The following is a 25,927-nucleotide window of genomic DNA, read 5'->3' as shown; positions in this document are numbered from 1 at the left end:
AGCTACGGAAGGCGGGACGGCCCAGAGCTTCGTGGCTGCAGACCCGTCTGGACGTGGCCGGCAGCGGCGAGGGTAAGTGTCTGCGCAGTCCGCCCAGTCCGCACCTCCGCCACCCTCCGGCAGGGACGGAAAGTGCGGTCGGGGAGGGGGGATACGCGGTGCCGGCTCGGGTAGGAGGAGGTGGGAGGGAGGGTACTGCCAACACCCCCTCTTTGCAGGCCAGGCAGCCTTATGAATTACAACATGAATTGACATTTATTGAGTGCTTACTGTGTGCCAGGCTCTGTGCTCAGAGGTTTTCTCGTTGATAGTAATAGCTCAACCATTTGTTGTGCACCTATTTTGTGCCAGGCCCTGCCAGCCCTCCACTTAAGCTCTTTCATTTCCATGACAACAGGTTATCACCACCTGCAGAAGGGGCACCGGGCTCAGAGACTTTAATGACTTGCTCAGGTTGCACACCTAGTAGTTGGTGGTAAAGGGATTTGAAGCCTGGTAAGTCTGAGCCCAATACCCGAGCTAACAATCATAATTACTTATCAAGTGCATTATCTAATTGACTCTTGACAACATTTCTTAATCAAATATATCATACAGACAGGCAAGCTGAGATTTGCACCCAATTCTTCACAACTCTCTTCACTCTCCCTCCCCTCCCCACTACTTGTCTCCAAGCCTTGTCTTATTTACTTCGTTCTTATTTCTCCATCCCCACTGCCACTGCCCCATTCCAGGACTGTTCCTTTCAACTAAACGGTTGCATTGGCTCCCTGCAGCCTCCCAGCCCAGGTCTCTCCCCTAAAGCCTGAATCCTTTGCACAACCTCAGTGCAATCGTCCTCTACCCTTTGACTGCAAAACTCTCCTGCGTGGAACCCTTCAAGGGTCACCTCCTTAGACTGGCCATCTCCCAGAGACCCCACTGAACCAGCAGCAATAGCAACGACAGTGTCCTATATGTGCCAATCCAAGGCTGAGGCTCAGTTAGTGTTGTTAAGTCCTCTCTGCTCCTCCATTTCCGCCCTCCCATCTGCACAGCTCTCCTCTGATTCATTCCGTTATCTGGTAATCATATCCAGTATGCTCACTTTCAACTGCCTCTCGGCAAACCTTCCACACTTTTAAGAACCTCACTACTGCCCTTCATTCTAACACATCCAGTGCAGCACAGGCTTCCTTTCTTCCCAGATGTCTGACTTCTCCCCATCCCCTAGCAGGGACACAGCCTTGACCGTCTTCCAATCCTTAAGCCTTTGGGTTACCTTTTGTTTTAAATGATACAAAACTGACAATGCTTACCTTAAAAAATTCAGACAGTACAAAAAGGTGGAAAGTGAAAAGTAAAAGGTCACACACTCCTTCCCAATTCTGGGAGGTAACCCCTTTAACAAGATGCGTGTCCTTTCAGGAATTTCCGCCCCCCCCCCACATCTCTATTTATCTGTGTCTATCTTGTTTAAACCCAAGGAAAAATCATACTTGACATTCCCTGCTACAACTTGCTTTTTCACTTAATCGTGTACACTGGCCATCTTTCCATATCTGTGTATACTCTGTTCCCGTGTATAGTGTGTCATTACACAAATGAATTGAGATTTCTTTCACAAGTCTGGGGCATCTTCAAACCTACTCAGCCTCCACCAAATATTCAGCAGATTCCCCCAAGAAGTTACTTCTTTCTCTGCAAATCCCTCCATTCTTCCCCGTCTTGCTATTCCTCCTCTCATCTTCACCTGCAGATTGGTCACAGATGACTGGACCTTCTTTCCTACAGTCCCAGTGTCTGGTGCTTTCTACTCCTGAATGTTCATCATGGGGCAACACAGACCCTGTATATACTCACAGCTTCCACCACTCCTTCCTCCAGGTCAGAGGCCTGCCGAGCTGGCTTTACCTCCATGAGGTGAACTCCTGCATAAGTCAGATTTCTGTTATTCAAGTTCTAATCTAGGTTTACTTTTGAAGGGAATTCTATGCCAAATCTTTTTTCAAGGAAATAATCTTCCTTTGGATTTGTGCATTGCTGTAACTGGCTTACTTCTATAACATACACACGCAGCTGCCCTGTTAGTTAAGGCTTTATGTACATGGGTCCTGTGCCCAAGCAGAAGGGCTGTGATAGAGGGACACGAGCCCTGGGTCCTGAATCAACAGGCTTGGGTTCCATCCCAGCTTTGACCTGGGAAAAATGACTTCACTTTTCTGAGTTCTGTATTCTCTCCTGCCAAATGGGGATGATAGCATCAGCCTCTTAGGACTGTGGGGAGAATTAAAGGAGAAAATGAACATCAGAGCTTTGAAATAAGAACACACAACATACATGCAGAACAAACACATGGAGAATACCCTCTTCCTTTAGATCATACGCCAACAAAGGCCGTGCATGATACATAAGTGAACAGGATGCATGACATTTAGGAGTGGTGAGGACTGGACACGGAAGAATATAGGTCCTGTGTATTAGTTTGCTAGGGCTGCCATAACAAAGTAACACAGACTGGGTGGCTTCAACAACAAAAATGTATTTTCTCACAGTTCTGGAAGCTAGAAGTCCATGATTAAGGTGATGGCAGATTTGGTTTCTTCTGAGGCCTCTCTCCTTGGCTTTCAGATGGCCACCTTCTGACTGTGACCTCACATGGTCACCCCTTGGTCTGGGTGTCATGTCCTAATCTCTTCTTCTTATAAAGATACTAGTCATATTGGATTAGGGCCCATCCATATGACTTTGTCTGACCTTAATTTACCTCTTTAAAGATCCCATATCTAAATACAGTCCCACTCTGGGGTTCTGGGGGTTAGGACTTCAACATATGAATTCTGGGGAAACATAATTCAGCCCATAACAACTTGTCCAAGAGGTAGCCAATTAGTGCCCTGCCAGAATGCTGCCAGATCCTCCAGATTCTCAAGAAAAGCTGGAAATCTTTTTTTTTTTAATTTGAAGTATAATTGAGTTATAATATTATATTAGTTTCAAATGTACAACATAGAGATTCAATATTTTTACACACTACAAAATAATCACCACAATAAGTCTAGTTACCATCTGTCACCATATTAAGTTATTACAATATTATTGACTATATTCCCTATGCTGTACATTACATTCCTGTGACTTATTTATTGTATAACTAGAAGTTTGCACCTCTCACTCTCCATCTATTTCACCCATCTTCTCCCCTACCTCCCCTCTGGCAACCATCTGTTTGTCCTCCGTATCTATGAGTCTGTTTCTGTTTTATGTTTGTTCATTTGTTTTGTTTTTTAGATTCCACATATAAGTGAAATCATATGGTGTTTGTCTTTCTCTGTCTGACTTATTTCACTTGGCATAATACTCTCTAGGTCCATTCTAGGTCCATCCATGTTGTCACAAACGTCAAGATTTCATTCTTTTTTATGGCTGAGTAATATTCCATTATATATATCTTCTTTATCCATTCATCTATAAATGGACACTTAGGTTGCTTCCATATCTTGGCTATTGTAAATAGTGCTGCAATGAACATAAGGGTGCAGTACCTTTTCAAATTAGTGTTTTTGTTTTCTTCAGATGTGCATTTTCCCAGAAGTGCAATTTCTGGACCATATGGAATTTCTATTTTTAATTTTTTTAGGAACTTCCTTACTGTTTTCCATAGTGGCTGCACCAATTTACATTCCCACCAACAATGCACAAGGGTTCCCTTTTCTCCACATTTTGGCCAACACTTATTTGTTGTCTTTTTGATAACTACCATTCTGACAAGTGTGAGATGATATTGTGGTTTTGATTTGCATTTCTTTGATGATTAGTGATGTTGAGCATCTTTTCACGTGTCTGTTGGCCATCTTTAGAAAAATGTCTATTCAGGTCTTCTATCCAATTTTTATCAGGTTGTCTTTTTGCTGTTGAGTTGTATGAGTTCTTTGTATATTGTGCACATTAACTGTTTATCAGATATATTGTTTGCAAATATCTTCTCCCATTCAGTAGGTTGTCTTTTCATTTTGTTGATAGTTTCCTTTGCTGTGCAGAAACTTTTTAGTTTGATGTAGTCCCATTTGTTTATTTTTACTTTTGTTGCCCTTGGCTGAGGAGGCATATTACAAGAAAATATTGCTAAGACCAATATCAAAGAGCGTACTGCCTATCTTTTCTTCTAGGAGTTTTATGATTCCAAGTCTTTAATCCATTTTGAGTTTATTTTTGTACATGGTATGAGAAAGTGGTCCAGTTTCCCAACATCATCTGTTGAAGAGGCTGTCTTTGCCCCATTGTATATCCTTGCCTCCTTTGTCATAGATTAATTGACCATACAACTGTGGGTTTATTTCTGGGCTCTCTATTCTGTTCCATTGATCTAAGTGTCTCTTTTTGTGCCAGAACCATACTGTTTTGATTACTGCAGCTTTGTAGTATTGTTTGAAATCAGGGAGCGTGATACCTTCAGCTTTGTCCCCCTTTTTCAAGATTGTTTTGGCTATTGTTTTGGGGTCTTTTGTGTTTCCACACAAATTTTAGAATTATTTGTTCTAGTTCTGTGAAAAATGCCATTGGTATTTTGATAGAGGTTGCACTGACTCTGTAGATTGCCTTGGGTAGTATGGTCATTTTAACAATATTAATTCTTTCATCCATGAGCATGGTATATCTTTCCATCTGTTTTCTTTCATCAGTGCCTTACAGTTTTCCAAGTACAAGCCTTTTACCTCCTTGGTTAGATTTATTCTAGGTATTTTATTTTGAAATCTTGATTTTAACATAAAAATCTCCCAAATTTTACATTGGCAACAATTTCAAACGTTAAAAAAAAAAAAAGACAACAACAACAAAAAAAACCAAAAGCACGGTGCAGTCTGTGGTTTGTATAAGGCCATTGATAAGCCAGCTGGTCACCTCTTGTCTAGATTATAACTTCCTCAGTGGCAGGACCATCTTCCATAGCTCTCAGCCAGAGGTCCTTGCACATTGCAATCTTAACAAAAATCTGATCACTGAATGACAAAATTCCAATTTTACATACTTGTTTAAAGTAGGGCACACCCATAGAAATCCTGCACCTTTGCATTCATGCCACGCTGTAAAATCACCTCAGCTGTTATAACTGCCTTCAGGGCCATTTATCCCAAAGTTCACAACTGTTCAACTCCTCACAAGCTCACTGTTCTCACCATTTTACAGATGAGGAAACAGCAGACCCAGGTCTGCTCATTTATCCTTCTCCCATTATATCTCTCTCATTATATTGTTTTCATATAGTGTAATTATATCAGAATAACAGTACTACTACTGAGTGCTTACTGTGGGCTGTTTACTGAATGATCCTATTTACTATTCACAGTTACTCTATAATGGAAGTATGAGCCATCAAATTACTCATGGAGACATTCCTAAAGACCTCAAATAATTCAAATTGGTGTAATTCAATACTCGCCAGCTGAAGGATGGCAGGTATTTCTGTTTACCCATTAGAATTTCTGTTTACCTATTAGAATAGCCTTGCAAGGTTCTTGACAAACTTTCACACATAAAGTGAAACAATAAATATTTTTATACCATGCTATTTCAAATTCAAATGATTCAAATAAGATGATACACATTGCTTTTCCCATTTCACAGACAAGAAAACTGAGAGATTAAATAACTTAACAGAGGTCAAACAGCTAGAAAATGACTCTTAACCATTACTTAACCACCAGCTCAGCTCTGTGCTCTCAAAGGTTAGCGTTGTGTCAGATCTTTAGAGTTACACTGAATGCCCATCACAGCCTGACTGGAAGTGACTCCATGGAAACCAGCAAGCCCAGGGAAGTCAAGGAAAACTTAGCTTTTTCTCCCCAGCCCTTCAGAGTTCAGACTTTGTTCCTCTCCCTCAGTTCCTGGATCTGCAAGCACAGTCCTTTCTACACCATTCCAAGGAATCATGTAGCCCCCAAATTTCCTTCCCCTGCCTTCTGTATGGTCCTGGATGCTCCTCAAGGGAGCCTGTATGAAAGAGAAAGGAGGAGCAAGGCTTGCTTTCTCTCCTGGTATAGGTAGGCCAGGTGGGACCCTCAGTATAACCAGATGGTGTGCCCTATAAAAGCAGCAACCACATCTTTTCATCTTCAGATCCCCAGTATCTGGCCTCCAAGGCAATAAGAATAAGCCACACCATTTATTAGGCAGCCTTTCCAAGCCATGGTACCAAGTACCTGCATACGTGATGGCCCACTTGACCTCCTGTCACTTGATGAGATAAACACTCTCCCATTGATTCACCTATCTCTGTACTGTGGAGCCTGAACATGCCAGGTGGATCAGGGGTATAGGGCCAAGCCAGACACCCTCATCCTTCCCTCAGGACAGAACGGCAGGAGTGAAGGCCAAGCCTCCCTAGGAATCTCCTTTGGTAGCAACAGACAGAAATACAACTCAAACTATCTTACCTGAAAATGGAGAATTTATTAGGAGCCTTCAGGGGCCTCCACCTGAAATGCCACAGGACTCATGGAGGAGGTCAGGGTGATTTTCCGTTGGTTGAACTGCTGTTGGTGACAATTTTAAACAAGGTCTGAAGTTTTGTGTCATGTTTTGCTTTCAACATCCATCATCTTGTTTGCTTTTCAGAAGGACAAATAATAGCTAATGCTTTTATACTTCTTCCATATGGCAGGCCTTACTCTAGGAAAATTAAATCCTCATAAAAACCTTCTAAGGTAGGTACTATTATTATCGTCCCCATTTTGGAGAGGATGAGGATGAGGGAGAGAGGATAAGTAACTTGTAGAAGGTCCCACAGCTAGTTGGTGGGATTTCAACTCCAGCAACTCTGCTTCCATCTAATACAATAGCCACCGTGTGGCTGTCAAGCACTTGAAACCTGGCCAGTGCTGCAAGTGTGAAATACACACTGGGCTTTGAAGACTTAGTGGTACTTAAAGAATGTAAAATGCCTCAACAATTTTTACATTGATTACATGTTGAATTGATAATATCTGAGATATACTGGGCGAAATAACATATGAAAATTAATTTCACCTGCTTCTTTTCACCTTTTTCACGTGGCAGTGAGACCGCTTAAAATGACACATGCGTCTCACATCCTCCTCCTATTGGGCAGCGCTCTGGTCGGCCACTTGGAGGCCGGCCCTCAGGAGAAGCTGGATACATGGCTCTGAACACCCGCGGGCCTCCTCCCCCGTCTTCACACCCCACACGTCAGCTGCCTGCTGCTCTCACTGCGGTCCTTGGTCTCCAGGGCGGAAAACAGCTGTGGGCAGGTTCAAAGCTTGACGGCTTTGGCTTCAGCCGCCCGGGAGCCTGACTCTGGCCCTCACTTCGAGGACAGCTGAAGTCCCACGTGAAGCAGCCAGGGACCCAGAGGGTGGGCTCCGCGCCCACCACATCACATGCCACGCGTGTTGGTTTGTAAGAGTTTGGGCATATCTGTCAGAAGCTAGAACTTGGTGGCGGTAACGCAGGGCCCGCCACGATGACTTCCGGGGTGCCGTCCGAGTTCCCGCTGAGACAAACCTCGCGAGATCCTGGCTCCTGCTCCGTCTTGCTTTGGCATTGGACCTCTTTCTCTAGACTGAGCCAAAAACAGGGGCACGGGGGTGGGGGAAGGAGAAAACAGCAGATCAAATATTTTCTGAGGCCTCTTGGCAAGTGGGCCCCATGACTTTTAATCCTCTGTATTTAGACTTAGTGCTGGAGTGTTTCCAAATGGGCATCGGTCTCCCGATCCCAGGAAAGGGAGCTGGTTCCGTGAGCACTGCGGGAGGAGCGGCGGTCAGACCCTTTCTCCTCCCATCGGCCTCTGTCAGCTTCTCAGAGAAGCTGTTTCCAATTTGCTTCCTGGAATTCAGGGAGGGCATGGGGTGTTTTTCATCATGGAAATTTCACTCCCATCAAAGCGAATTTTCAGCGAGCTTCATCTGCGAGCAAGGGTCACCCCAATCCCATCACCAGCCCTTTCCTTTTAACTGCAAACACAGGGAGAATTGCCCGGCTGCGTCAGGCTCAGGTGTCCTCCACCTGAAACGCTCCAGGGGCTCCTAGTGGGAGGTCAGGACTACACGCTGTTAGTTCCGCTGCAGTTGGTGGCAGTTACGATTTTAAACAAGGCTCTAACTTTTGTATCATGTTCTGCTTTCAACATTGGTTATCTAGTTTGATTCTCAGGAGAACTCTGTAAGGCAGATGGGGTGAGGGTTATGATCTCCATCTTACGGGTTAGAAAATGAGGCCTGGCTAGGAGGAAATGACTTTTTCCACGTGGCCAGTGAGTTATAAAACCAGGCCTGGGACCCACGTGTTCTGAATCCAAGACCAGTGTTCTCCTTGGGTTTCCCTCAGTAGCCAAGTGTGGTTTTGTCATCCTTTTGCTCCCGTTGCTCTTTTGTTACACGAGTGACCATTTCATTCCAGGCCGTTGAACAGCTCTGAGTTGAGCTCTTATTGTGGGCAGGGCAGACCCCGTGCTAAGCTGTGGTCATAACAGAGAGCAAGACAGGCAGGGCCTCTGCATTCCTGGACCTTCCACTCCAGGGGGAAGACAGACAATAGAAAGTTAATGAGCCAAGGAACAAAAAATATATAATCACAACTCGGGCCAAGTCTCTGGAAGGAGGACCAGGGTGGTCTGAGCAAACAAGCAGGGGTGGGCCTCTCTGAGGAGGTATTAGCCCTGAGACTTGAAACATGGGGCAGGCAGCTATTTGAAGGCTTCTGAGGGAGAGGGTTCCTGTGTCACACTCGGGGCTAGAAGCTTTGAATACATTATCTCATTATTCCTGGATGAACTCCGTGAGGTGGGTGTACTATTATTCCCATTGGATAGTTGAGGAAACTAAGTGGCTGTGTTTCCCACAGCTCTTAGTCACTAAGTGAAACACCATCCCTACCTGTCAGTGTGTCACAACCTCATAACCAACATGGCAAATTTATTTGAGCACAGTTTATGTCTTCCGGTCTCCAAGGGAGATTGTGCAGAACTCAGGCTCAGCAGCGTTGCTCAAGGCCCAGGCAAGTGTCCCTGGAGTTTCCACATTCAGGTAGAGAGGCATTGAGAGACCCATATCCCCACTGCTGGCCCTTCTCACATCACAGTCTGAATAGAGGGCCCTTGGGAGGGAACCAGGGGTTCATGTCCTGAGAGCTAAGGGCAAGAGCAAGGAGGAGGAAGGCTCCGCCCCTGACAGGGGACCTCAGGCTGGGGCCCTTTAAGATCCTAGTGTTTTCCTAGAACACTTGTCATTAAGAATCATTAGCTACTTAACTCAGAGATGAGGAGCCCAGGGACTGGGTAAATTAAAACCAGACTGAAGAACTTCATCCAAGCTCAGCACCTCATGATTCCATTTTGGGGGTTGAACCAACTAACATTTTTTTCCCTTCAGCAGGAAGACTATACCATGCAGCCTTCCCTGTTCAACTCACACCAGTAAGGACAATTTAGGAACTAAGATAGTTTTTTTAAAGGTGAAGAAGGACTAATGCTTATTTTTTCTTATCAATTGAATAGGCATTTATGGAGTACCTGCTGTATGTAAAATATTCTGCAAGCCCCTCCCTGGAATGGGGGTAGGGGCCCTGTGCTCTAGGAGGTCAAAAGGAGGAGGGGTTAGAATTGGATCAGGTTTGGGTTAGAAAAACTGGGGAAAGGAGAAAACTTCTTTGAATCCAGGGGTATCAGGGCCCTTTTGGATTTAGACCACCACCTTGTTTTCTCTTCACCGTGAATTTTCTTCAGGGCGGAGTCTGGGTCTCAAACACGCATTAACCAAGCAAATATTTCTTGACTACCCACTATGAGCAAAGAAGTTGGAAGCCCTGGGGATATAGCTAGTGTCCCTGCTCCCGTGGGGCTTCCATTTTAATGGGAGAGGCCCAGTAAGTGGGCAAGCAGACAAATGCAGTGAATACGGGTGAGATGTGGAAAGACAGGACAAGGAGCTGGGCTCCAAAGGGAGAGCTGTCTGAGATGAAGGCCTTGGAGGAAGTGACATTTAAGCTGAAACACAATGGATAAAGAGCCAGCATGCCAAGAGGGTGGGCCCCTGGGCTGCAGGCAAAAGGGTGAAATGGAGCTTGACCTGAAGAGGGGGGAGTGCAGGAAGAGAGGGGAAGAACCAGGATTAGGATGGAGGCAGGGGGCCCTTGCCTTTAAGGCCACATCGAGGGTTTGCTATTTGCAGCCAGCAGCCACTGGAGTAAGACCGTCCAGGAAGTGATGTGGCTGAGTTATGTTTATAAAGGATCCCTCTGGCTTGGGCTTGGAGCGTGCCAGTGCAGGGAGCAAGAGACAAGGCTGGAGGCTCTTGCCAGCTCTAAGCAAGGCACGAGGTGATGGTGCTGAAGGGGAGGTGCTTTGTGCACCCTGGTCTTTTGGTTCAGCCCCTGGGGACACGCCGTTAATACTGCAAAGGGGCATCCCAATGGTAGGATGTCAGGGCTCGAGGCTGCCCCCCATCACCTTGGCTAAACCACGTGTGGGCCTCTCAAAGGACAGGAGGTTTCCTCAAGCATCAATCTCAAGTACCCTGAAGGAGAAAAAGCATCACTTTTACATTTTCTTAATCATGTATTTTATATGATATAATAAAAGATGAGACATCAAAGAAATTTCTCTGTTGCTGTGTGTGGCTTTGGCCTATGCTTCAAGGTCTTTTCTGTAATTTGGGATATTTAGGAAGAAAAATCCAAAAAACACTGACATAATGGAAAACATTTGGGCGTTAAGGTCTGCCAAACCCAGGTTCAGATATAACTTCTGCCATGAACTAGTTGTATAACATGAGCAAATTAACCTCTCCGAGCTTCAGTTTACTCTTCTATAAAACAGGAAAAAAAATATATATATATAGCAGGGAAGGGAACAAGGCGTAGTACATTGCATATAGTCTTCAGAGCCCCTCAGACACAGGTTCGAATGTTCTCCGCAGTATTCGAATTGTGTGATTTGGGGTAAAATCATTTCATTTCTCAGAGCTTCTGTTTTTTTTTTTTTTAATATTTTATTTATTTATTTATTTATTTTGGCTGCATTGGGTCTTAGTTGTGGCACACAGGATCTTCAATGAGGCATGCGAGATCTTTCGTTGCAGCATACAGGCTTCTCTCTAGCTGTGGCGTGCGGGTTTTATGTCTCTAGTGGTGGAGCGCGGGCTCCAGGGTGTGTGGGCTCGCGGTTGAGGCTCGCGGGCTCAGTAGTTGTGGCGCACAAGCTTAGCTGCCCCGCGGCATGTGGGAACCTAGTTCCCCGACCAGGGATCGAACCCGCGTCCCCTGGATTGGAAGGCGGATTCTTTACCACTTGACCACCAGGGAAGTCCCCGAGCCTCTGTTTCTTCCTCTGAGAAACGGGACAATAAGTTTACTGCCTTCATAGGGTTTATTGTAAACTTCAAATGAAATAATTCCAGTAAAGAGCTTTGCGCAGTGCCTGGAATTTGTAGGTGTCCAGTTAAGTCAGTTTGCTTCTGCTGCAGTTTCCCTGTCTGTAACCAATGAGGTTGGCTTAAATGGCCCGTTGGGGCTCTCTTCAAGTTTGTCATTCTAAATTTATTTTTAAGCCCCAGCAGGAGTTCACCTGTCTGGGTGCCTTGGGGCCTTGGCCCCCCTCCAAGCCCTCATCCCCAGGTTTTTTCACCACTGTGGTGTGGAGAGTAGGCTGGGAGCAGGGCTATTTGGAGCTGTTTTCTTCGGAGGTGCCCTGGAGGCAAGGAAACTCTCTTCTCCCTCCCTCTAGGTTTGGAACCAGAACCTAGTCTCCCCGCCTTTATTTCCAAAACAGTTCCTGGCTTGAGCTGCTTCAGGAACCTCCAGGCTCCAGCTCTGAGAAATACCTTCCTCCCTGCGCGTTCCAGAGCCTCCGCCCAGCCACTGGGGCCCACCCTGGGCCAGCATCACTGAGCAGGATCACTCAGTGAGCCCCCCTCTCAGCTCACTTCCTCCTTCCTCCCTCTCCCTTGTCCCAAATATTCGCAGGTTGCAACTTTCCAAACTATTTCAAACCTGCTTTGAGAAGTCGGTTTCTCTTCTGGGGCCCCAGATGTGTCCCAGCTCACAAGTAACACTAAGACCAGTTTTGTAAGATTCTCCTCAAGTAGACAAGGGAAGGAGATGGAGATTCCTGGGGCCTGGGGACAGTTTTCCAAAGTCCGTCATGCATGTAACTTCCACCGAGTTTGCCTCCCACCTCCCACTATCGTTTATGCAGCCCATGTGGAGCCCAGGTGGCACCAGAGAGACAGCAAACCGCAACTTTATTTTTGCCTCCCTCTGCCTCTTTATAATCTAGCCAATGAGGGCGCTCCCCCCTCCACTAGGTAATCCACTCCCAGGTAATCTGCTCTTCAATCTTTGTTCAAAGGTGAGACTTCTTCCTGTTCCCCAGCGCAGGTGTAAGGCTGGCTGGACCACCTGCCCCCCTTCTCAGCTCACCTCTTTCCAGGCTGAAGGAACGAGGGGAAGGAGAAGTAAAGGGACAGACAGCAGGGGGATTCTTGTTTCTTGGCAGGAACAGGGCTAAGCTCCTCAGCCCGTCTGGGCCTGGCAGACACGGATGATGTCTCTTGTTGGGGACCTTCTGTGGGCTCCTTGGCGGTCCCCAGGTTGAGCCCTCTGACTGTAACAGCCGTGAAGCGGGCCTCCACACTTTCTTTTGCAGGCAAGTCCAGGCCTCACCCTCAGCTTCTGGTTTTCGGGCATCCACCCTGCATGCTTATCACTGCTGGGCCCCTCACTTTCTGTCCTGGCGCCTCCAGCTCAGGCCAGCTGGGGCTGCGGAATGTCTGGCACCTTCCGTCTACCAGAGAAGGGGAGGAGGCAGTCAGCCCCCTTTCTGTGCAGCAGGGAGCTCTCTCTTCCCCCTTTCATGCAGCAACCTGCTAATTTCCCACCCACCAGCTTCCAGAGGCAGGCCTCAGATTCATTTCCACGCCCCCTCCCCTTCCCCACCACACGGGTTGCATTTTATTCAGTAAAATCCAAGAGTGCCCAGAGTCATGGAATGAGCTCTCAGACTATTCCTTTGTCATTTCTTCACTTTGGCCTGACCTCTCGATTGAGCATGCAGCCTCTCGTGTGTCCTGGTGCTCAGGTGAGAATTTCGATTTTAAAACACCCGCTTTCCCTGGCCCACTAAGTCTTTCTTTGCATCCTCTCCCAAGGGCTAGATACCCAGTGCTCACCTGTGCCCCTGTCAAGTCCCTTTCTTTACGTTGTGCCACAGGCCTTCCTTGCATCCTAGGAGATGCTCTGTCCCAGGGTCCCTGGCGCTGTGGTCCTGTCTGGGGGTTTCCAAGGTTTCCATGCTTATTTGTGGAGGCTTGCTCAAGATTCTTTAAGAATGGGTGTGCACTGCCACAGATGACAGTGCTCTTTGTGGAAAAGGGATATTAGAAAGGGGAATAGAGGCATGAAAAGTGTACTGTCACCAAACTGAAACTGTTTTTTCTTCAATTCACCAGGATTACAGAAATTGAAAAGACAATAACTTTGTTACTATATGATGTCATGTTATTTAAGGCAGTATCTGGTACTAAGTCATCTCTACCTATCCAGGGACACCTCTGTGACATTTATTCTCTGAGGTCCAGAGAAGGAAAGTAACTTGTCCAAAGTCACCAGGTTGGTGAGCCTTGGAGCCGGAACTAGACCAGGCCCCCTAGTGGCAGCACAGTGCAGTGCTGCAGTCTCCCCTCCTCTCCCTGGCCGGGGAGGCCTGGTCTTCTCTCCCCTTCATCTGTTCCCAGGGTTAAAGATTTGGAGGGGTCAGGAGGAAAGGTAGAATCGGCCTGTTTCCAGAGGTGGCCCAGTGGTCTGGACAGGCTCCCAGGCCTCAGGCAATGCAGCAAGTGAAGGGAAGGGAGGCTGAGGGCCCAGGAGGGAACTGTGAGCTCCAAGGGTGAGACCCGAGCAGTGGTCCTCCCCTACTGCCCGCGCCACGGCTGCGGGGAACCCCCTCATGCTTGAAGGCTGTGATGAGGCAGCTGAAGGCTGTGCAGGAACGGAGAAGCCAGCAAGACTTCATATCTAGTAAGAGAGGGCCAAGTGGAGTCTGAAAGTCTCAGTCAGCATCAGAGGTGAAGGGGCTTAGAAATCATCTAGTCCAGTGGTCCTCAAAATGGGTCCGTGAACCGACAGCATCAATGTCCCTCAGATACCACATAATAATGCAAATCTTCCAGCCGCAACGCAGACCTACCGAATCACAAACTCTGGGGGTGGGACCCAGCAGTCTGGGTTTGGACAAGCCCTCCAGGTGGATCTGATGCATGCTCGAGTGTGGAAACCAACCCCTTATTTTTCAGGGGGGGAAACTGAGGCCCAGAGAGGGCAAGGGGCTTGCCTAAAGTCACAAAGCCAGTTACCACTTCAGAGCTCATCCTAGAGGCAAGAAGTCGTGTCTGAATGTTCTCTCTCCTGGTTTCATTCCAGGGAGAGAGGCTGTTGGTCACAAAGTGACTGAGCCAGTTTTTTGAGAGATCTTGAACAAGTGGCTTATTTCTGCTCTGGACCTTGGCTTCTGCATCTTCCTGGTGAGGGGCTGGGGGTAGATAATCTCTGGGCACATAACACTCTGGTCTCTGGTGTGATCATGCCCCAGCCTTAAGGACATGGTGTGAAATTAAGACATATTGAGGCTTGCAAATTGTCCCAAAAAATTACATCCCACACGACTTTTCCAGGAAGCTATTACACCAAATGTGCCACCAAAATGAGAGAGTGAAAAAATAAAATAAAATAAGAGAAAGACATGGGATTCGTAAAGCAGGAGATATAACGCAGGAGAGAGGCAAAGAGGATCGCCATGATGGTTATAAAGGAAAATCCTGGGATGACAGCTTAGCATGTACAAAGGTTGGAATAGGAGAATGGAGGGCTCCAGGACTTATGTCTTTAGGAAAATAAATAGAAGAGGTAAATTATCTGATACATTTGATAATGTAGAAAATAATGGCGTAGAGAACTAAGCAAATAAAATTATTAATATCTCCAGTAAGAAAAGTGTGTATCAGAAAGGAAGTATAATTATAGTACAGTGCTTAGCTTAGCAGTAAACAAGACATAATAATTCAGAGTGAATTTTGATTTAGTCAAAAATTATATCTGAACTGCATGAGGGAGAGAAAACAGGGTCCTAGAGTGATGGAAGAGGGCTGAATCCTCATCTGTCATAGTAGAAATTCAAAAGGAAATGTCCAAAATTGATAAAAAGAAACCATGTAGACATATTATCTTTTTTTTTTCATTTTTATTTATTTATTTATTTATTTATGGCTGTGTTGGGTCTTCGTTTCTGTGCGAGGGCTTTCTCTAGTTGCGGCAAGCGGGGGCCACTCTTCATCGCGGTGCGCGGGCCTCTCACTCTCGCGGCCTCTCTTGTTGCAGAGCACAGGCTCCAGACACGCAGACTCAGTAGTTGTGGCTCACGGGCCTAGTCGCTCCGTGGCGTGTGGGATCCTCCCAGACCAGGGCTCGAACCCGTGTGCCCTGCATTGGCAGGCAGATTCTCAACCACTGCGCCCCCAGGGAAGCCCCATATTATCTTTTAATGTCAATAAATGCCAGAAGAAATACCCAAAAGAGTTTGGAGTGGGGGGAGGGTTGAGGGGTGGGTATGAAGATCACACGCAATTTTTCATTATAAGCTTTATGGTATTATTTGACTTTATAACAATGTGAGTGTATCATTTTTATTATTTTTTAACTGGAAAAAAGAAAAAAAGCAGTGTAGCCTGAAGCAAAGCACACAAGCTCTGGATTTGCACAGCCTCGTTCAAATCCCAGCCCTGCCAACTGCTAATTGCCTGACTTACTCACGTTGTGAACTTCTCTGAGCCCCCATTTCCTCTCCGTATCTATTCGGTGAGGATGCTGTGAGATTAAGTAATGCGTGGAAAGCTCTTAGCCCAGGCCTGGTGCACAGGGAGCCCACGGCAGAGGAGCTGTGCCCACGGCCCACCAGTGCTGCTCAGGCTTGGGGCACCTTCACTCAGAGCTGACACCTCACTTCTCACCCACCAGTGTGCTGCCCCAAATCCTCTGGGAGAGGCAGCCTAGTTGCAAATCACCACCTGCAGTTGGAAGTATTGATATCTCTCCCCTTGTAACTTTCCATTCATGCCACATATTTGAATGAAACCATGGATCGTTTCTCTCCATCCACAGCTCCACCCCATCAGCTGTCACTGGGCTGTCAGTCCTGCCACTCTGGAGCGCGACAGTGTGAGGATGTGTGCCCCCCCCGCAGGAGCCCTCCCAAGTGTATTCTGAGTCCATGACTCAGCTCATCCAAATATGTCCTCAAGATGTGATGACACTGTCCAGCTACTTGTATGTGATGTGGGAGAGAGGAAGGATCAGAAATGTAACTGTGTCTCTCCCAGATGCCCTCTCCTCCTCTTCCTCCTCTTGATGCCTTTCTGATTGACCCCCAGTTAGCTCACAGCTCTCTTGCCTCCCATAGGTGACCACCATGATCCCCTGGGTGCTCTTGGCCTGTGCCCTTCCTTGTGCGGCCGACCCGCTGCTTGGTGCCTTCGCCCGCAGGGACTTCCAGAAGGGCTCCCCTCAACTCATCTGCAGCCTGCCTGGCCCCCAGGGCCCACCTGGCCCCCCAGGATCCCCAGGGACCTCAGGAATGGTGGGAAGAATGGGCTTTCCAGGCAAAGATGGCCAGGATGGCCAGGACGGGGACCAGGGGGACAGCGGAGAGGAAGGTAAGAAGCCCAGTGCCTGTCTCTCCTGTTCCCACCTGGGGTTGACAACATCTGACACGAAAGGGGTTTGCAAAGTTATGAAAACTAATGTGAATCCCATTTAATTATAAACCAAATTAACGTGTCTTTAAAAAACAGAGCAGTATATTCTCTGGAAAGGAACAGTGAGCATCAGATCTTCTGTTCCTGCCCCAGGTGCACTGTTGATTTGCTGAGTGACTTTAAGCAAGTCTCCTGAAATATTATTCAGAACTCTTCCGATTGCAAGCGACAGAAACCCGATTTATAGCCCCAAATGGAATTTATTGGCTCATACAGCTAGAAAGTCCAAGAGCTGAGCTTCAGGAATAGCTGGGTCTATGAGCTCAAATACTGTTGTCAAGGCTTTGCTTCTCTCTGTGTGTTGGTTTTGTTCTCACAAAGGTTGGAAGTTATGAAATGCCCACTGGTGGGCTCAAGCCTACCTCCTCATGGCTTGATCCATAGAGCAATTCTCAGGATGACTGAGTCTCCTTGATCACATGTGCATCCTGGACCAATCCCTTTGACTATGGAGGTGAGGTACCACCATTTGCTAGGACTGGGTCAAGTGCCCACCCCTTGGCGTGTGTGAGTGTGTGGTGAGGGCAGTTGGCCACTGTGACTTACAGCCTCACTAGGACCACATGAAGTAGTGAAGGGCAGTTTCCCGAAGGAAGGGGTGCCAGGCAGGCAGCAGACAAGTTGGATACTGTCTACAGGCCTTCTCATCCTTGACATTCCTTATATCTCTGAGCGCTTACCCCAGTAACCAAGCACTTTTCAGTGTCAGCAGCATCCCAAAGTGTACATTTTAAGCATTAGTGAAACCATAATTTTTATTTGTATGGCATTTTAACATTGACAAAGCACTTTTGAGTATGCTGCTCATTTGCTGGTACAGCAATACCATCCTATGAATGAGGTATTCTTATTATCCCCATGTTACAGATGAGGACACAAAGTCAGAATGATTAAGTTGAGAACAGCAGGTCGTAGCTGCAAGAACTTGAACTTTGGAAACAAACCTGGATACCAATTTTGACAAATTACCTCTCCTGTCTCCAAACCTCAGTTTCCTCTTCTCTAAAATTGGGATTATAACAGGACCTACCTCACACGGGTGCAGTGAAGATGAAATAAAATAACATGTGAAGCACCTGTCTCAGAGTAGACATACAATAAGTGGTAGTTGCCCCTTAATAGACTTGCTGAGCTCACACCACAGGCTGGTAGCAGACTGCAAATCCAGGCCCTTTCCTACCAGATCAAATTAATTCCTCCAAAAGCACCTCCTTTCCAGAAGAATAACTATAAAAATAATGATAATGGCTTTGACTTAAGGGGCGTCAGAGTATGTCAGGCACTGGACAACATAGTTCCCATTTCCTGACCACAGTGGTCAATTCGGGTCTGAGCGTGTGCTCCAAGCAGAGCCAGCCAGAGTTTGCATGACATTTTATGACATGATCCATCATCCTTATGAACCCTGAGAGAAACAGGATATCTCTGCTCTTGACTTTCCGCAGCTTGATTAAGAACTCTAGGATGTAGGTTTGGGGCTGTTTTGGCTGTCTCTTCTGCCATGTATTGAGTCTCTGCTGAGAATTAAGCCAACACACCAAGGAAGGCAGTGTTGAGAGATGCAGAGTCCTGACACACATAACCCAGATAAAGCTGGGTCATCCTGGGACCAGTCATAGGACAGGATAATCTCCAACCACCTTCCCCCTGACATACACATACAAACCCACCTCCAGAAAGGTCTTGACAAGTAAAAGTCAGCTTTTCCAGAAGTTTCTCAAAAAAGGAAATCAAGAAGGAAGCACACACCATAACACGTCATAAAACTTCCCAATAAGCTTCCTTATCTATTTGTCTTCCCAAAAAACTCCAATCCAAAATGACCCTGTCTTTATTCCTCCTCTTCTCACGGTCCTTTCTCCCACTTTTTACTTATTTTCATTTTTTCAAAGAACAGCTTTTTGACCTTTCTTAGTTTTATTTTTTCCCCATTCCTTTCATTTATTTTTAATTACACGTATAATACACAAATACATTTTCATTGTAATATATTCAAACAGTATAAATAAAGGAAGATCTCTTCTTAATTCTTACCCCTCATCATCCTCCTTTCATCCTCCAAAGGTAACCACTATTTGTTGGTTAAATGTATATCCTCCCTGGCCTCTTTCATATATTTACATGTATGTATAATAACACCAAACACTTCCAGGCACTCAGCATAAGCAATCCATTCCTGGAAACTAGATGTTCAGTGAGAAAATGCTATTTGGAAATCTATTTCCCGGTTACTTAAAATAGGAAAAACTTAAATGCATTACACGTTAACCCAAAACTCTAAAACACAGAAAAATGCCTGTATGTGTACATATAAGGAGCCAAGTACCTTGTTAGGATGTAAAATATCTGCAACATTACCTGCTGATCACCCAGTTTGCAGGGTAGTTAGTGAACACTTGCTTTGTGTGCTGTGATGCTAAGACACTGCTTAGCGCCTGGCAACCCCTCCAGCAGCAGGCTCCCTGATTGACATCTGGCATGCTTTCCAAAACATCTACCCACAGCTCTGCCAGTCTGCCAATTGTATCAACCGTACCACCACTGTGTTTGGATGTGACTCCAGTCGTTACCCAGATACAGTTTGTTTAAAATGTTGTATTGAGTTTGGGGGACATAAATATAAATGTTTCCCACATAATCATCAGCCAAAAATGTTGTATTGAGAGAAACGCACATTATTAGAGTATGGGTATTAAAAACCCAGAGGTGTTCTACAGGCACATATTACTGTGAAAATGTAATACTGTGAAAATGATCTGCAGGCTATACCAAGTGTATTTAGCAAGTGTTTACTATGTGCCAGGCACTTAAATGGGTGTAGAAATACCGTTGTGGTTTCCTCTGAACAAAAAGAAGTTTCTGCCACCTGCTTGTTCCTCTTAACAGTGTAGTTTAGAGAAGTTTTCAAACAGTGCACGTAAACCTGCCTCATTTTTTAAACTCCTGCGGAGAATTGCACATAACGGATGGACCATAACTTTTCTCATTATCTCCCTTTGGTTGGGCATTTAGTTGTTCCTAGTTTTTTGCTATTGTAAGCAATGCTGCTGTAAAAACCCTTGCCCACGTGGGCAGGGATCTTGGGCACTGGGCAGGGCGTTCACTAAGGTCAATGGTTTGAAGTCAAGAGGCTTCTTGCAATTCTTGTCTCAACCCATTACCAGCACAGCGGGGGGAAGGATTGATCTGGCAGACAAATCAGACTCTTCCTTAGAAGGCAGGACAAGGGAAGGGCGTGAATTGTTACACGTTAGTTTTGCCCTGATCCACATGATTCTGGAAGTTGTGTATCACATTCGCATTTTCCAGATAAGAAGGGAGAAGTGCCCCTGGTTATACCATCAGGATTTGCACCCATTCCCATGCGACTCCACAGCCTTCATGTTCTTTCCCTTATCCAAAGGCTTGTGCTCTAAGGATGGACAGCCCAGGCCAACGGCCTCTGCCTAGTTCTCTGAGGTCCCCTCCATAACACCAGCTGCTCTGTCTTCCAGGTTCACCCGGCCGGACAGGTAACCGGGGAAAGCCAGGACCAAAGGGCAAAGCAGGGGCCATTGGGCGGGCCGGCCCTCGCGGCCCCAAGGGGGTCAGTGGTGCCCCAGGAAAGCATGGCACACCGGGCAAGAAGGGGCCCAAGGGCAAGAAGGGGGAGCCCGGCCTCCCGGGCCCCTGCAGCTGCGGCAGTGGCCACGCCAAGTCGGCCTTCTCCGTGGCAGTGACCAAGAGCTACCCAAGGGAGCGGCTGCCCATCAAGTTCGACAAGATCCTGATGAACGAGGGCGGCCACTATAACACGTCCAGCGGCAAGTTCGTCTGCGGCGTGCCAGGGATCTACTACTTCACCTACGATATCACGCTGGCCAACAAGCACCTGGCCATCGGCCTGGTGCACAACGGCCAGTACCGCATCCGGACCTTCGACGCCAACACGGGCAACCACGATGTGGCCTCGGGCTCCACCATCCTGGCTCTCAAGCAGGGTGACGAGGTCTGGCTGCAGATCTTCTACTCAGAGCAGAATGGGCTCTTCTATGACCCATACTGGACCGACAGCCTCTTCACGGGCTTCCTCATCTACGCCGACCAGGACAACCCCAATGAGGTGTAGACAGGCCAGTGCTGGGTCACCGAGGAGGGCACCAGCTCCTGAACTTGGGCTTCCAGAGCAAGACCCCTAAACTGTCTGTTGGAGACTGGATGTCGGGAGCTTCTAACCTCTGGCCGACCTCCTCTGCCCCTCTGTTCCTCCACCATTAAATCCAAGCTTTTTTATTCATCCTTCCATCTATCCATCTGCTAATTTTCTTAATATGTACTATGTGGCGGGCACTGTGCTACACTCCAGAAGGTACCTCAGTGAACAAGACAGACAGTGGTTCTCTCCTCGTGGGGCTTACATTCTAATGGGAGAAACAATTTACAAACAAACCAACAAATAGTATAATTATTGTGCCAAGATGGAAATGCACATGCCGTGGTTGAGAGTAATAGGAAGAACTGGAGACAGGGAAAAGGGTGAAATTGTTTTTTTAGATATCATCTTTTTGGGTTTACTTACATAAAGTCTACAAATCTTAAATGGACAGCTCAATGAATTTTCACACATGTACACACCTTGTCACCTCCATGTAGATCAAGAACAGAATATCTCCAGCCCCCCAACTCCTCAAGGCCCTCTGAAGTCCCCTCCAAGTCAGTACCAAGAAGAAGTTAATTTTTAAGCTGGGCCCTAAAACAGGAGATGTAGCAAGGCAAATGCGGGGAGGGGTGTCCTGGCAGAGGAAAGAGCTTGGCACACCTGCGCAACTGGCTGAAGGCCAGAGGGATGGGTGAGTGAGAAAGGAGATAGGGACGTGAGGTGCGAGGCTGGAAGGTTACACGGAACCTCACAGGTCGTGGCAAAGAGTTCATTCAGCTCAAGAAAGCGAGAGTGAGCATCATATAGGGATAACCTTGAATCTGCTCCACGCGTGAGCCAAGTCAGTGTCACACTTAAGCCCTTCATTATTAGTTACAAATCACCTGCAGGCCCGCTTCTCAATCAGTGAGGTACTTGGGTTACCCCAGCGTGCCTGAGAACCATGGGGCGGATGTCAGTAGCATACAGATGAATCTCGTCCCCCGCCCCAGGGGTTTCCAGCGTGCAGGGATCTGAGTGGCTGGTGCTGGGAAGCCTCCCAGGTTAATTGCTGGAGAGAACTTTCTGATGGAGCCCCAGGTCCCTGGCAGATTGGGCTGACCGTCTTCTGGCTGGAAAAGTGGGGCTGGGGGGCAAAGGAAAGGAAAGGAAATGCTGCCTGAGGTGGTCCTGGAAGGGGTGGACCCCTCCGCAAATGAAATGGAGTTTACTTAAAATAATTCCATTCTCTTTAGGCCACAGAACATATGGGTTTGGGATGGGTCTGAGAAACCCAGGAAGGAGTTTGGGGCCCAAGCAGATTAGTGTGTGGTTGGGGTCCTGCCCAGCACCCCTGTAGGAAAGGGCCAGCTTCTGAGCTCGAGGCATTTTTGTCTATGAACAATTCTTTTGTCTTTTCCTTTCTTCTTCTTTATTTTACATTTTTAAAAAGAGCACCTTTAGCCACTTCCTCTTCCCACCCCCAGGGGTTCAAGCATTTGGAGGCAGTTGACTCAACTCCGTGAAGCCTGGGTAATAAATCCAGCCTGAGCAAGATGGGCAGGACCCCGAAGCTCTGTGGTTGCCACTTCTGGGCCTGACCTAAACCCATGTCCCCTTGGCAGCCTGCCAGGGGATCCCCAGGGAAGGTGGTGGAGATGATGGGGTGGGGGGACCCTTAGCACTCTTTGTAGGGGGTCGGGCAGGTGGAGGCAGAGGCCTTGCAGGACCAAGTTCTGGGTCTCGTCTTCCTTGGATGTGGCCCAGGGCTGCCGGAAGTGGTGAGGTGGGAGCGCTGGGTCGGTGGCAGGTGGGCAGAAGTAGGTGACACAGTTGAGGGGGGTCTCTGGTAGCCAGTGGATGGCAAGGAGGAGGGCTGGTGTGTCCCCTAACACTTCTGAGGGTGGCTGACTCCTTGGTGCCTTGAGTACTTGGAATCCTCCAGCAGGTGACGCAGGATATAGGTCCAGTTGAGGAAGGTGTTCCAACGAGGTGGCCTTCCCGACATGCTGGGGCACCAGCCCCCCTCCTAGTCTAGCTGCTTACTGTGGGCCCCTGCAAAGAGGGCCTATCTTTAAGCCTTCATGCTTTTTTTTTCTTTTGTTAAGTTTTATTTATTTGTTTGTTTGTTTTTATTTGTTTATTTTTGGCTGCACCACGTGGCTTGCAGGATCTTAGTTCCCCGACCAGGGATTGAACCTGGGCCCTGGCAGTGAAAGCACCGAGTCCTAACCACTGGACGGCCAGGGAATTCCCTAGGCCTCCCTGCTTTAGGCATTGAGGAAGACCCAGAATTCAGTGCATCTTTGTGCAGTAAAATTGCCCTTGGCCCCAGGGTCTTTTCTCATAAGGGACACACTTCAAAAGGCAGCTGTTATCAAAGAGAAACAAAGCTGAACACTAGGGGGCTTCCCTGGTGGTGCAGTGGTTAAGAATCCGCCTACCAATGCAGGGCACACGGGTTCGAGCCCTGGTCCGGGAAGATTCCCCCATGCTGCAGAGCAACTAAGCCCGTGTGCCACAGCTACCGAGCCTGCGCTCTAGAGCCCACGAGCCACAACTACTGAAGCCTGCGCGCCTAGAGCCTGTGCTCCGCAACAAGAGAAGCCACTGCAGTGAGAAGCCCGCGCACCACAACGAAGAGTAGCCCCCACTCGCAGCAACTAGAGAAAGCCCATGCACAGCAAGGAAGACCCAACGCAGCCAAAAATAAATAAATTTCAAAAAAAAAAGCTGGACACTAGTTAAAGTGGTAAGGACTGATTTTAATCAGTAATATACTATTGTAGTATATTACTGCATTGGAAGAGTCCAATGTGAATTGGGCTCACTTTGCTTTATTCAGTGGTGACTGGGTGCTTTAAAGGGAGGATGAGGGAGTGGGGACGGGGCTGACTGGGGGCTCTGTAGACTCAGGGAAAAGGGGGAGGGGACTGGTCCAGGTGAAGCCCTTATGGACTTGCTAACTGGCCTCTATCAGAATGGGGCTCCTACGCTCCCACAGAGACTGGGAAACAGGGGCGCTATCTTCAGATGTTGGCTGGAACAAACAGTACATTATTTTGGCTGCCTTGAGTGTTTTCAGGCAGCCACTTTAAGGGGGGCATGGGTCACGGGGCCTTGAGCTGTTGGAAACGATGTTAGTGCTTGTCTTTATAGGCCCAGGTTGACAGGCCTAGTGAAGAAAAGGGCTCAGAGGAGCCTGGCTAGAGTTTGGGCAAGGAGAGGTTCTTTGTCACCGTTCGCTTCTGGAGAAAGCCTGGGAAATCTGCAGCTCTGATTATCTCAGTGCGAAAGCAGCAGACCCACACTGCCCTAACAGGCCGGCCCAGCCCAGCCCTCACCGGGCCTCAGGGCACCTCCGACAAGTGAGGGGGTCAACACATCAGGTATCTGCGGGTTCTTCCAGGGCCGCCTTCTGGATTAAGACTATGGTCGGAAAATAAATAAACAAATAAATAAATAAATACATACATAAAAATTTTAAAAAGACTATGATCAGGGGAGGCAAATGAGGCACTCACCTCAGGTGCAAAATTTAAAGGAGGTGCCCCCAAAATAATCAATATAAATAATACTTTAATTCAATGTCTTAATAAATCAAAATTAACACCAAAAAGTGTTTTGATGAACAGAATATCACAATTTTAAGTAAAGATGGGATCTGACAGTGCTGGCATTAGGGTGAGGTAAGGGAGGCCTGGCTGTGCAAGTTGCATCAGACCCTTGGGCAGCCAGGTCCTGGAGGCGGAAACTTCTTCGCTCCCTGCCTGTCATATTCACTCCTTCCACTAGGGGGAGAACGTCTACCACACAAACCTCCAGTCCTGAGGCTTAGAGGCTGGAAGATCTACCCTGGTTTCTTCTCCAGGCTGTTTTCTAGATTCTGAGCCAAAGGAAAAAAGAGAGAGGGAGAAAGAGAGAGAGATTCTGATCCGTGATATTATTCGACCATGACCCTCAGCTGGAGAAAAGAAAAAGAATAAGAACACAAGAACCACACATCTTTCTAGCATTTTCAGTTAAAGGGATTTCACATACATTCTAAATTACAGAGGCAGCTGGTAGAGTGCAGGAATACCGCAGTTGTCCGGGAAACAAGAAACCTGGGTTCCAGTCCCAGCTCTGTCTTCTGATTCCTTGTGTGGCTTTGGCCAAGCCATTTCACGTCAGGTGGCCTCAGTTTCCCTATCTGTGAAACGAAGGATTGAATCAGATGGTCTCAGAATCCATTTTGGCACTAAACATTTATGCTTCTGTCTCCAAAGCAGAGCTAAGAAAAGAGGCTGAAATTCCTGAAACGTAAATTAAAACAGCTGGATGAATCAGGCCAGCATGTTCTGACGCATTGAACGTTCACATCTGGCCCTCTGCTTCCACTGAAGACAATCAGTGGTTGCTGTTATTAGGTTTCCTGAGCTGGAAGATAATAACATTATTATCTAACTGAACATAAGCCACATGCTGGGTGTTATGTGTATTGTCGCTTCTCAGCTTCTCCACACCCCTGTGAGCAGCTACTACGATCAACATCCCCACTTTACAGATGGGGATAGTTGACTCCTAGAGAGCTTGGGTCAATGCCAAAGATCAATGCAGTAGGACTGGAACCAAGCGGGCGCATCTAGAGGCTGCACTTTCAGCTACATGGGCCATGAGCGGGCCCCTCTGTGGGCAATAGGCCCTCCCCACCACCCTGTGTGCCCCCTGTGGAGGGGAGCCAGAGAAATGAGGGCAAGTGCCCTGACTTGGAAGCACTCCTATGTAGTGGGGTTTGGGTCCCAAGTATTTCCCTCTCGCGAAGCAGGATCCTGTCTAGTCAATTACAGATTTCATCTCAACGCAGCAGACATCTCTGAAGGCCTCGCTGTGGTCGGGGAAGGCACCTGTGGTCCCCAGGACAGGTGGGGAGTCAGAAGCTCGCACGGTAGAGAAGGGTGTGGACAGAGCTGTCCCTCCTCCAGCCCTTTAGTTTCCTTGATGGGGCCTGGGAGTCTGGTCCTTTACAAGC

At 47.4% G+C, this 25,927-nt stretch overlaps 1 protein-coding gene across 2 annotated transcripts; it reads left to right on the top strand.

Moving 5' to 3' along the window:
- Nucleotides 1–21,081, top strand: C1QTNF2 (C1q and TNF related 2). 2 transcript variants are annotated; one of them, XM_068536317.1, is made up of 4 exons: nt 42–72; nt 398–495; nt 16,445–16,697; nt 20,294–21,081. In XM_068536317.1, exons 3-4 carry the CDS (start codon nt 16,454–16,456, stop codon nt 20,905–20,907), a joined length of 858 nt encoding a protein of 285 aa, XP_068392418.1. In that variant the 5' UTR covers nt 42–72; nt 398–495; nt 16,445–16,453; the 3' UTR covers nt 20,908–21,081. The 2 variants fall into 2 exon arrangements, with proteins under 2 accessions (XP_068392417.1, XP_068392418.1); XM_068536316.1 differs by lacking the exon at nt 398–495 and having other exon boundaries at nt 1–72.
- Nucleotides 21,082–25,927: the final 4,846 nt, after the last annotated feature.

This window comes from Eschrichtius robustus, chromosome 2 (genome assembly GCF_028021215.1).
Source record: "Eschrichtius robustus isolate mEscRob2 chromosome 2, mEscRob2.pri, whole genome shotgun sequence".
In the NCBI taxonomy this organism is placed as follows: Eukaryota; Metazoa; Chordata; class Mammalia; order Artiodactyla; family Eschrichtiidae; genus Eschrichtius; species Eschrichtius robustus.
The sequence above is the reverse complement of the archived record's forward strand: the minus strand, read 5'-3'. Positions and strand labels throughout refer to the sequence as shown.

What these genes read in the sequence shown, in the direction of transcription:
- C1QTNF2 (XM_068536316.1), top strand. Translation starts at nt 16,454, where the DNA reads ATGATCCCCTGGGTGCTCTTGGCCTGTGCCCTTCCTTGTGCGGCCGAC. An exon ending in GGGGGACAGCGGAGAGGAAG is followed by an intron (nt 16,698 to 20,293) that starts GTAAGAAGCCCA and finishes TCTGTCTTCCAG; the next exon opens with GTTCACCCGGCCGGACAGGT.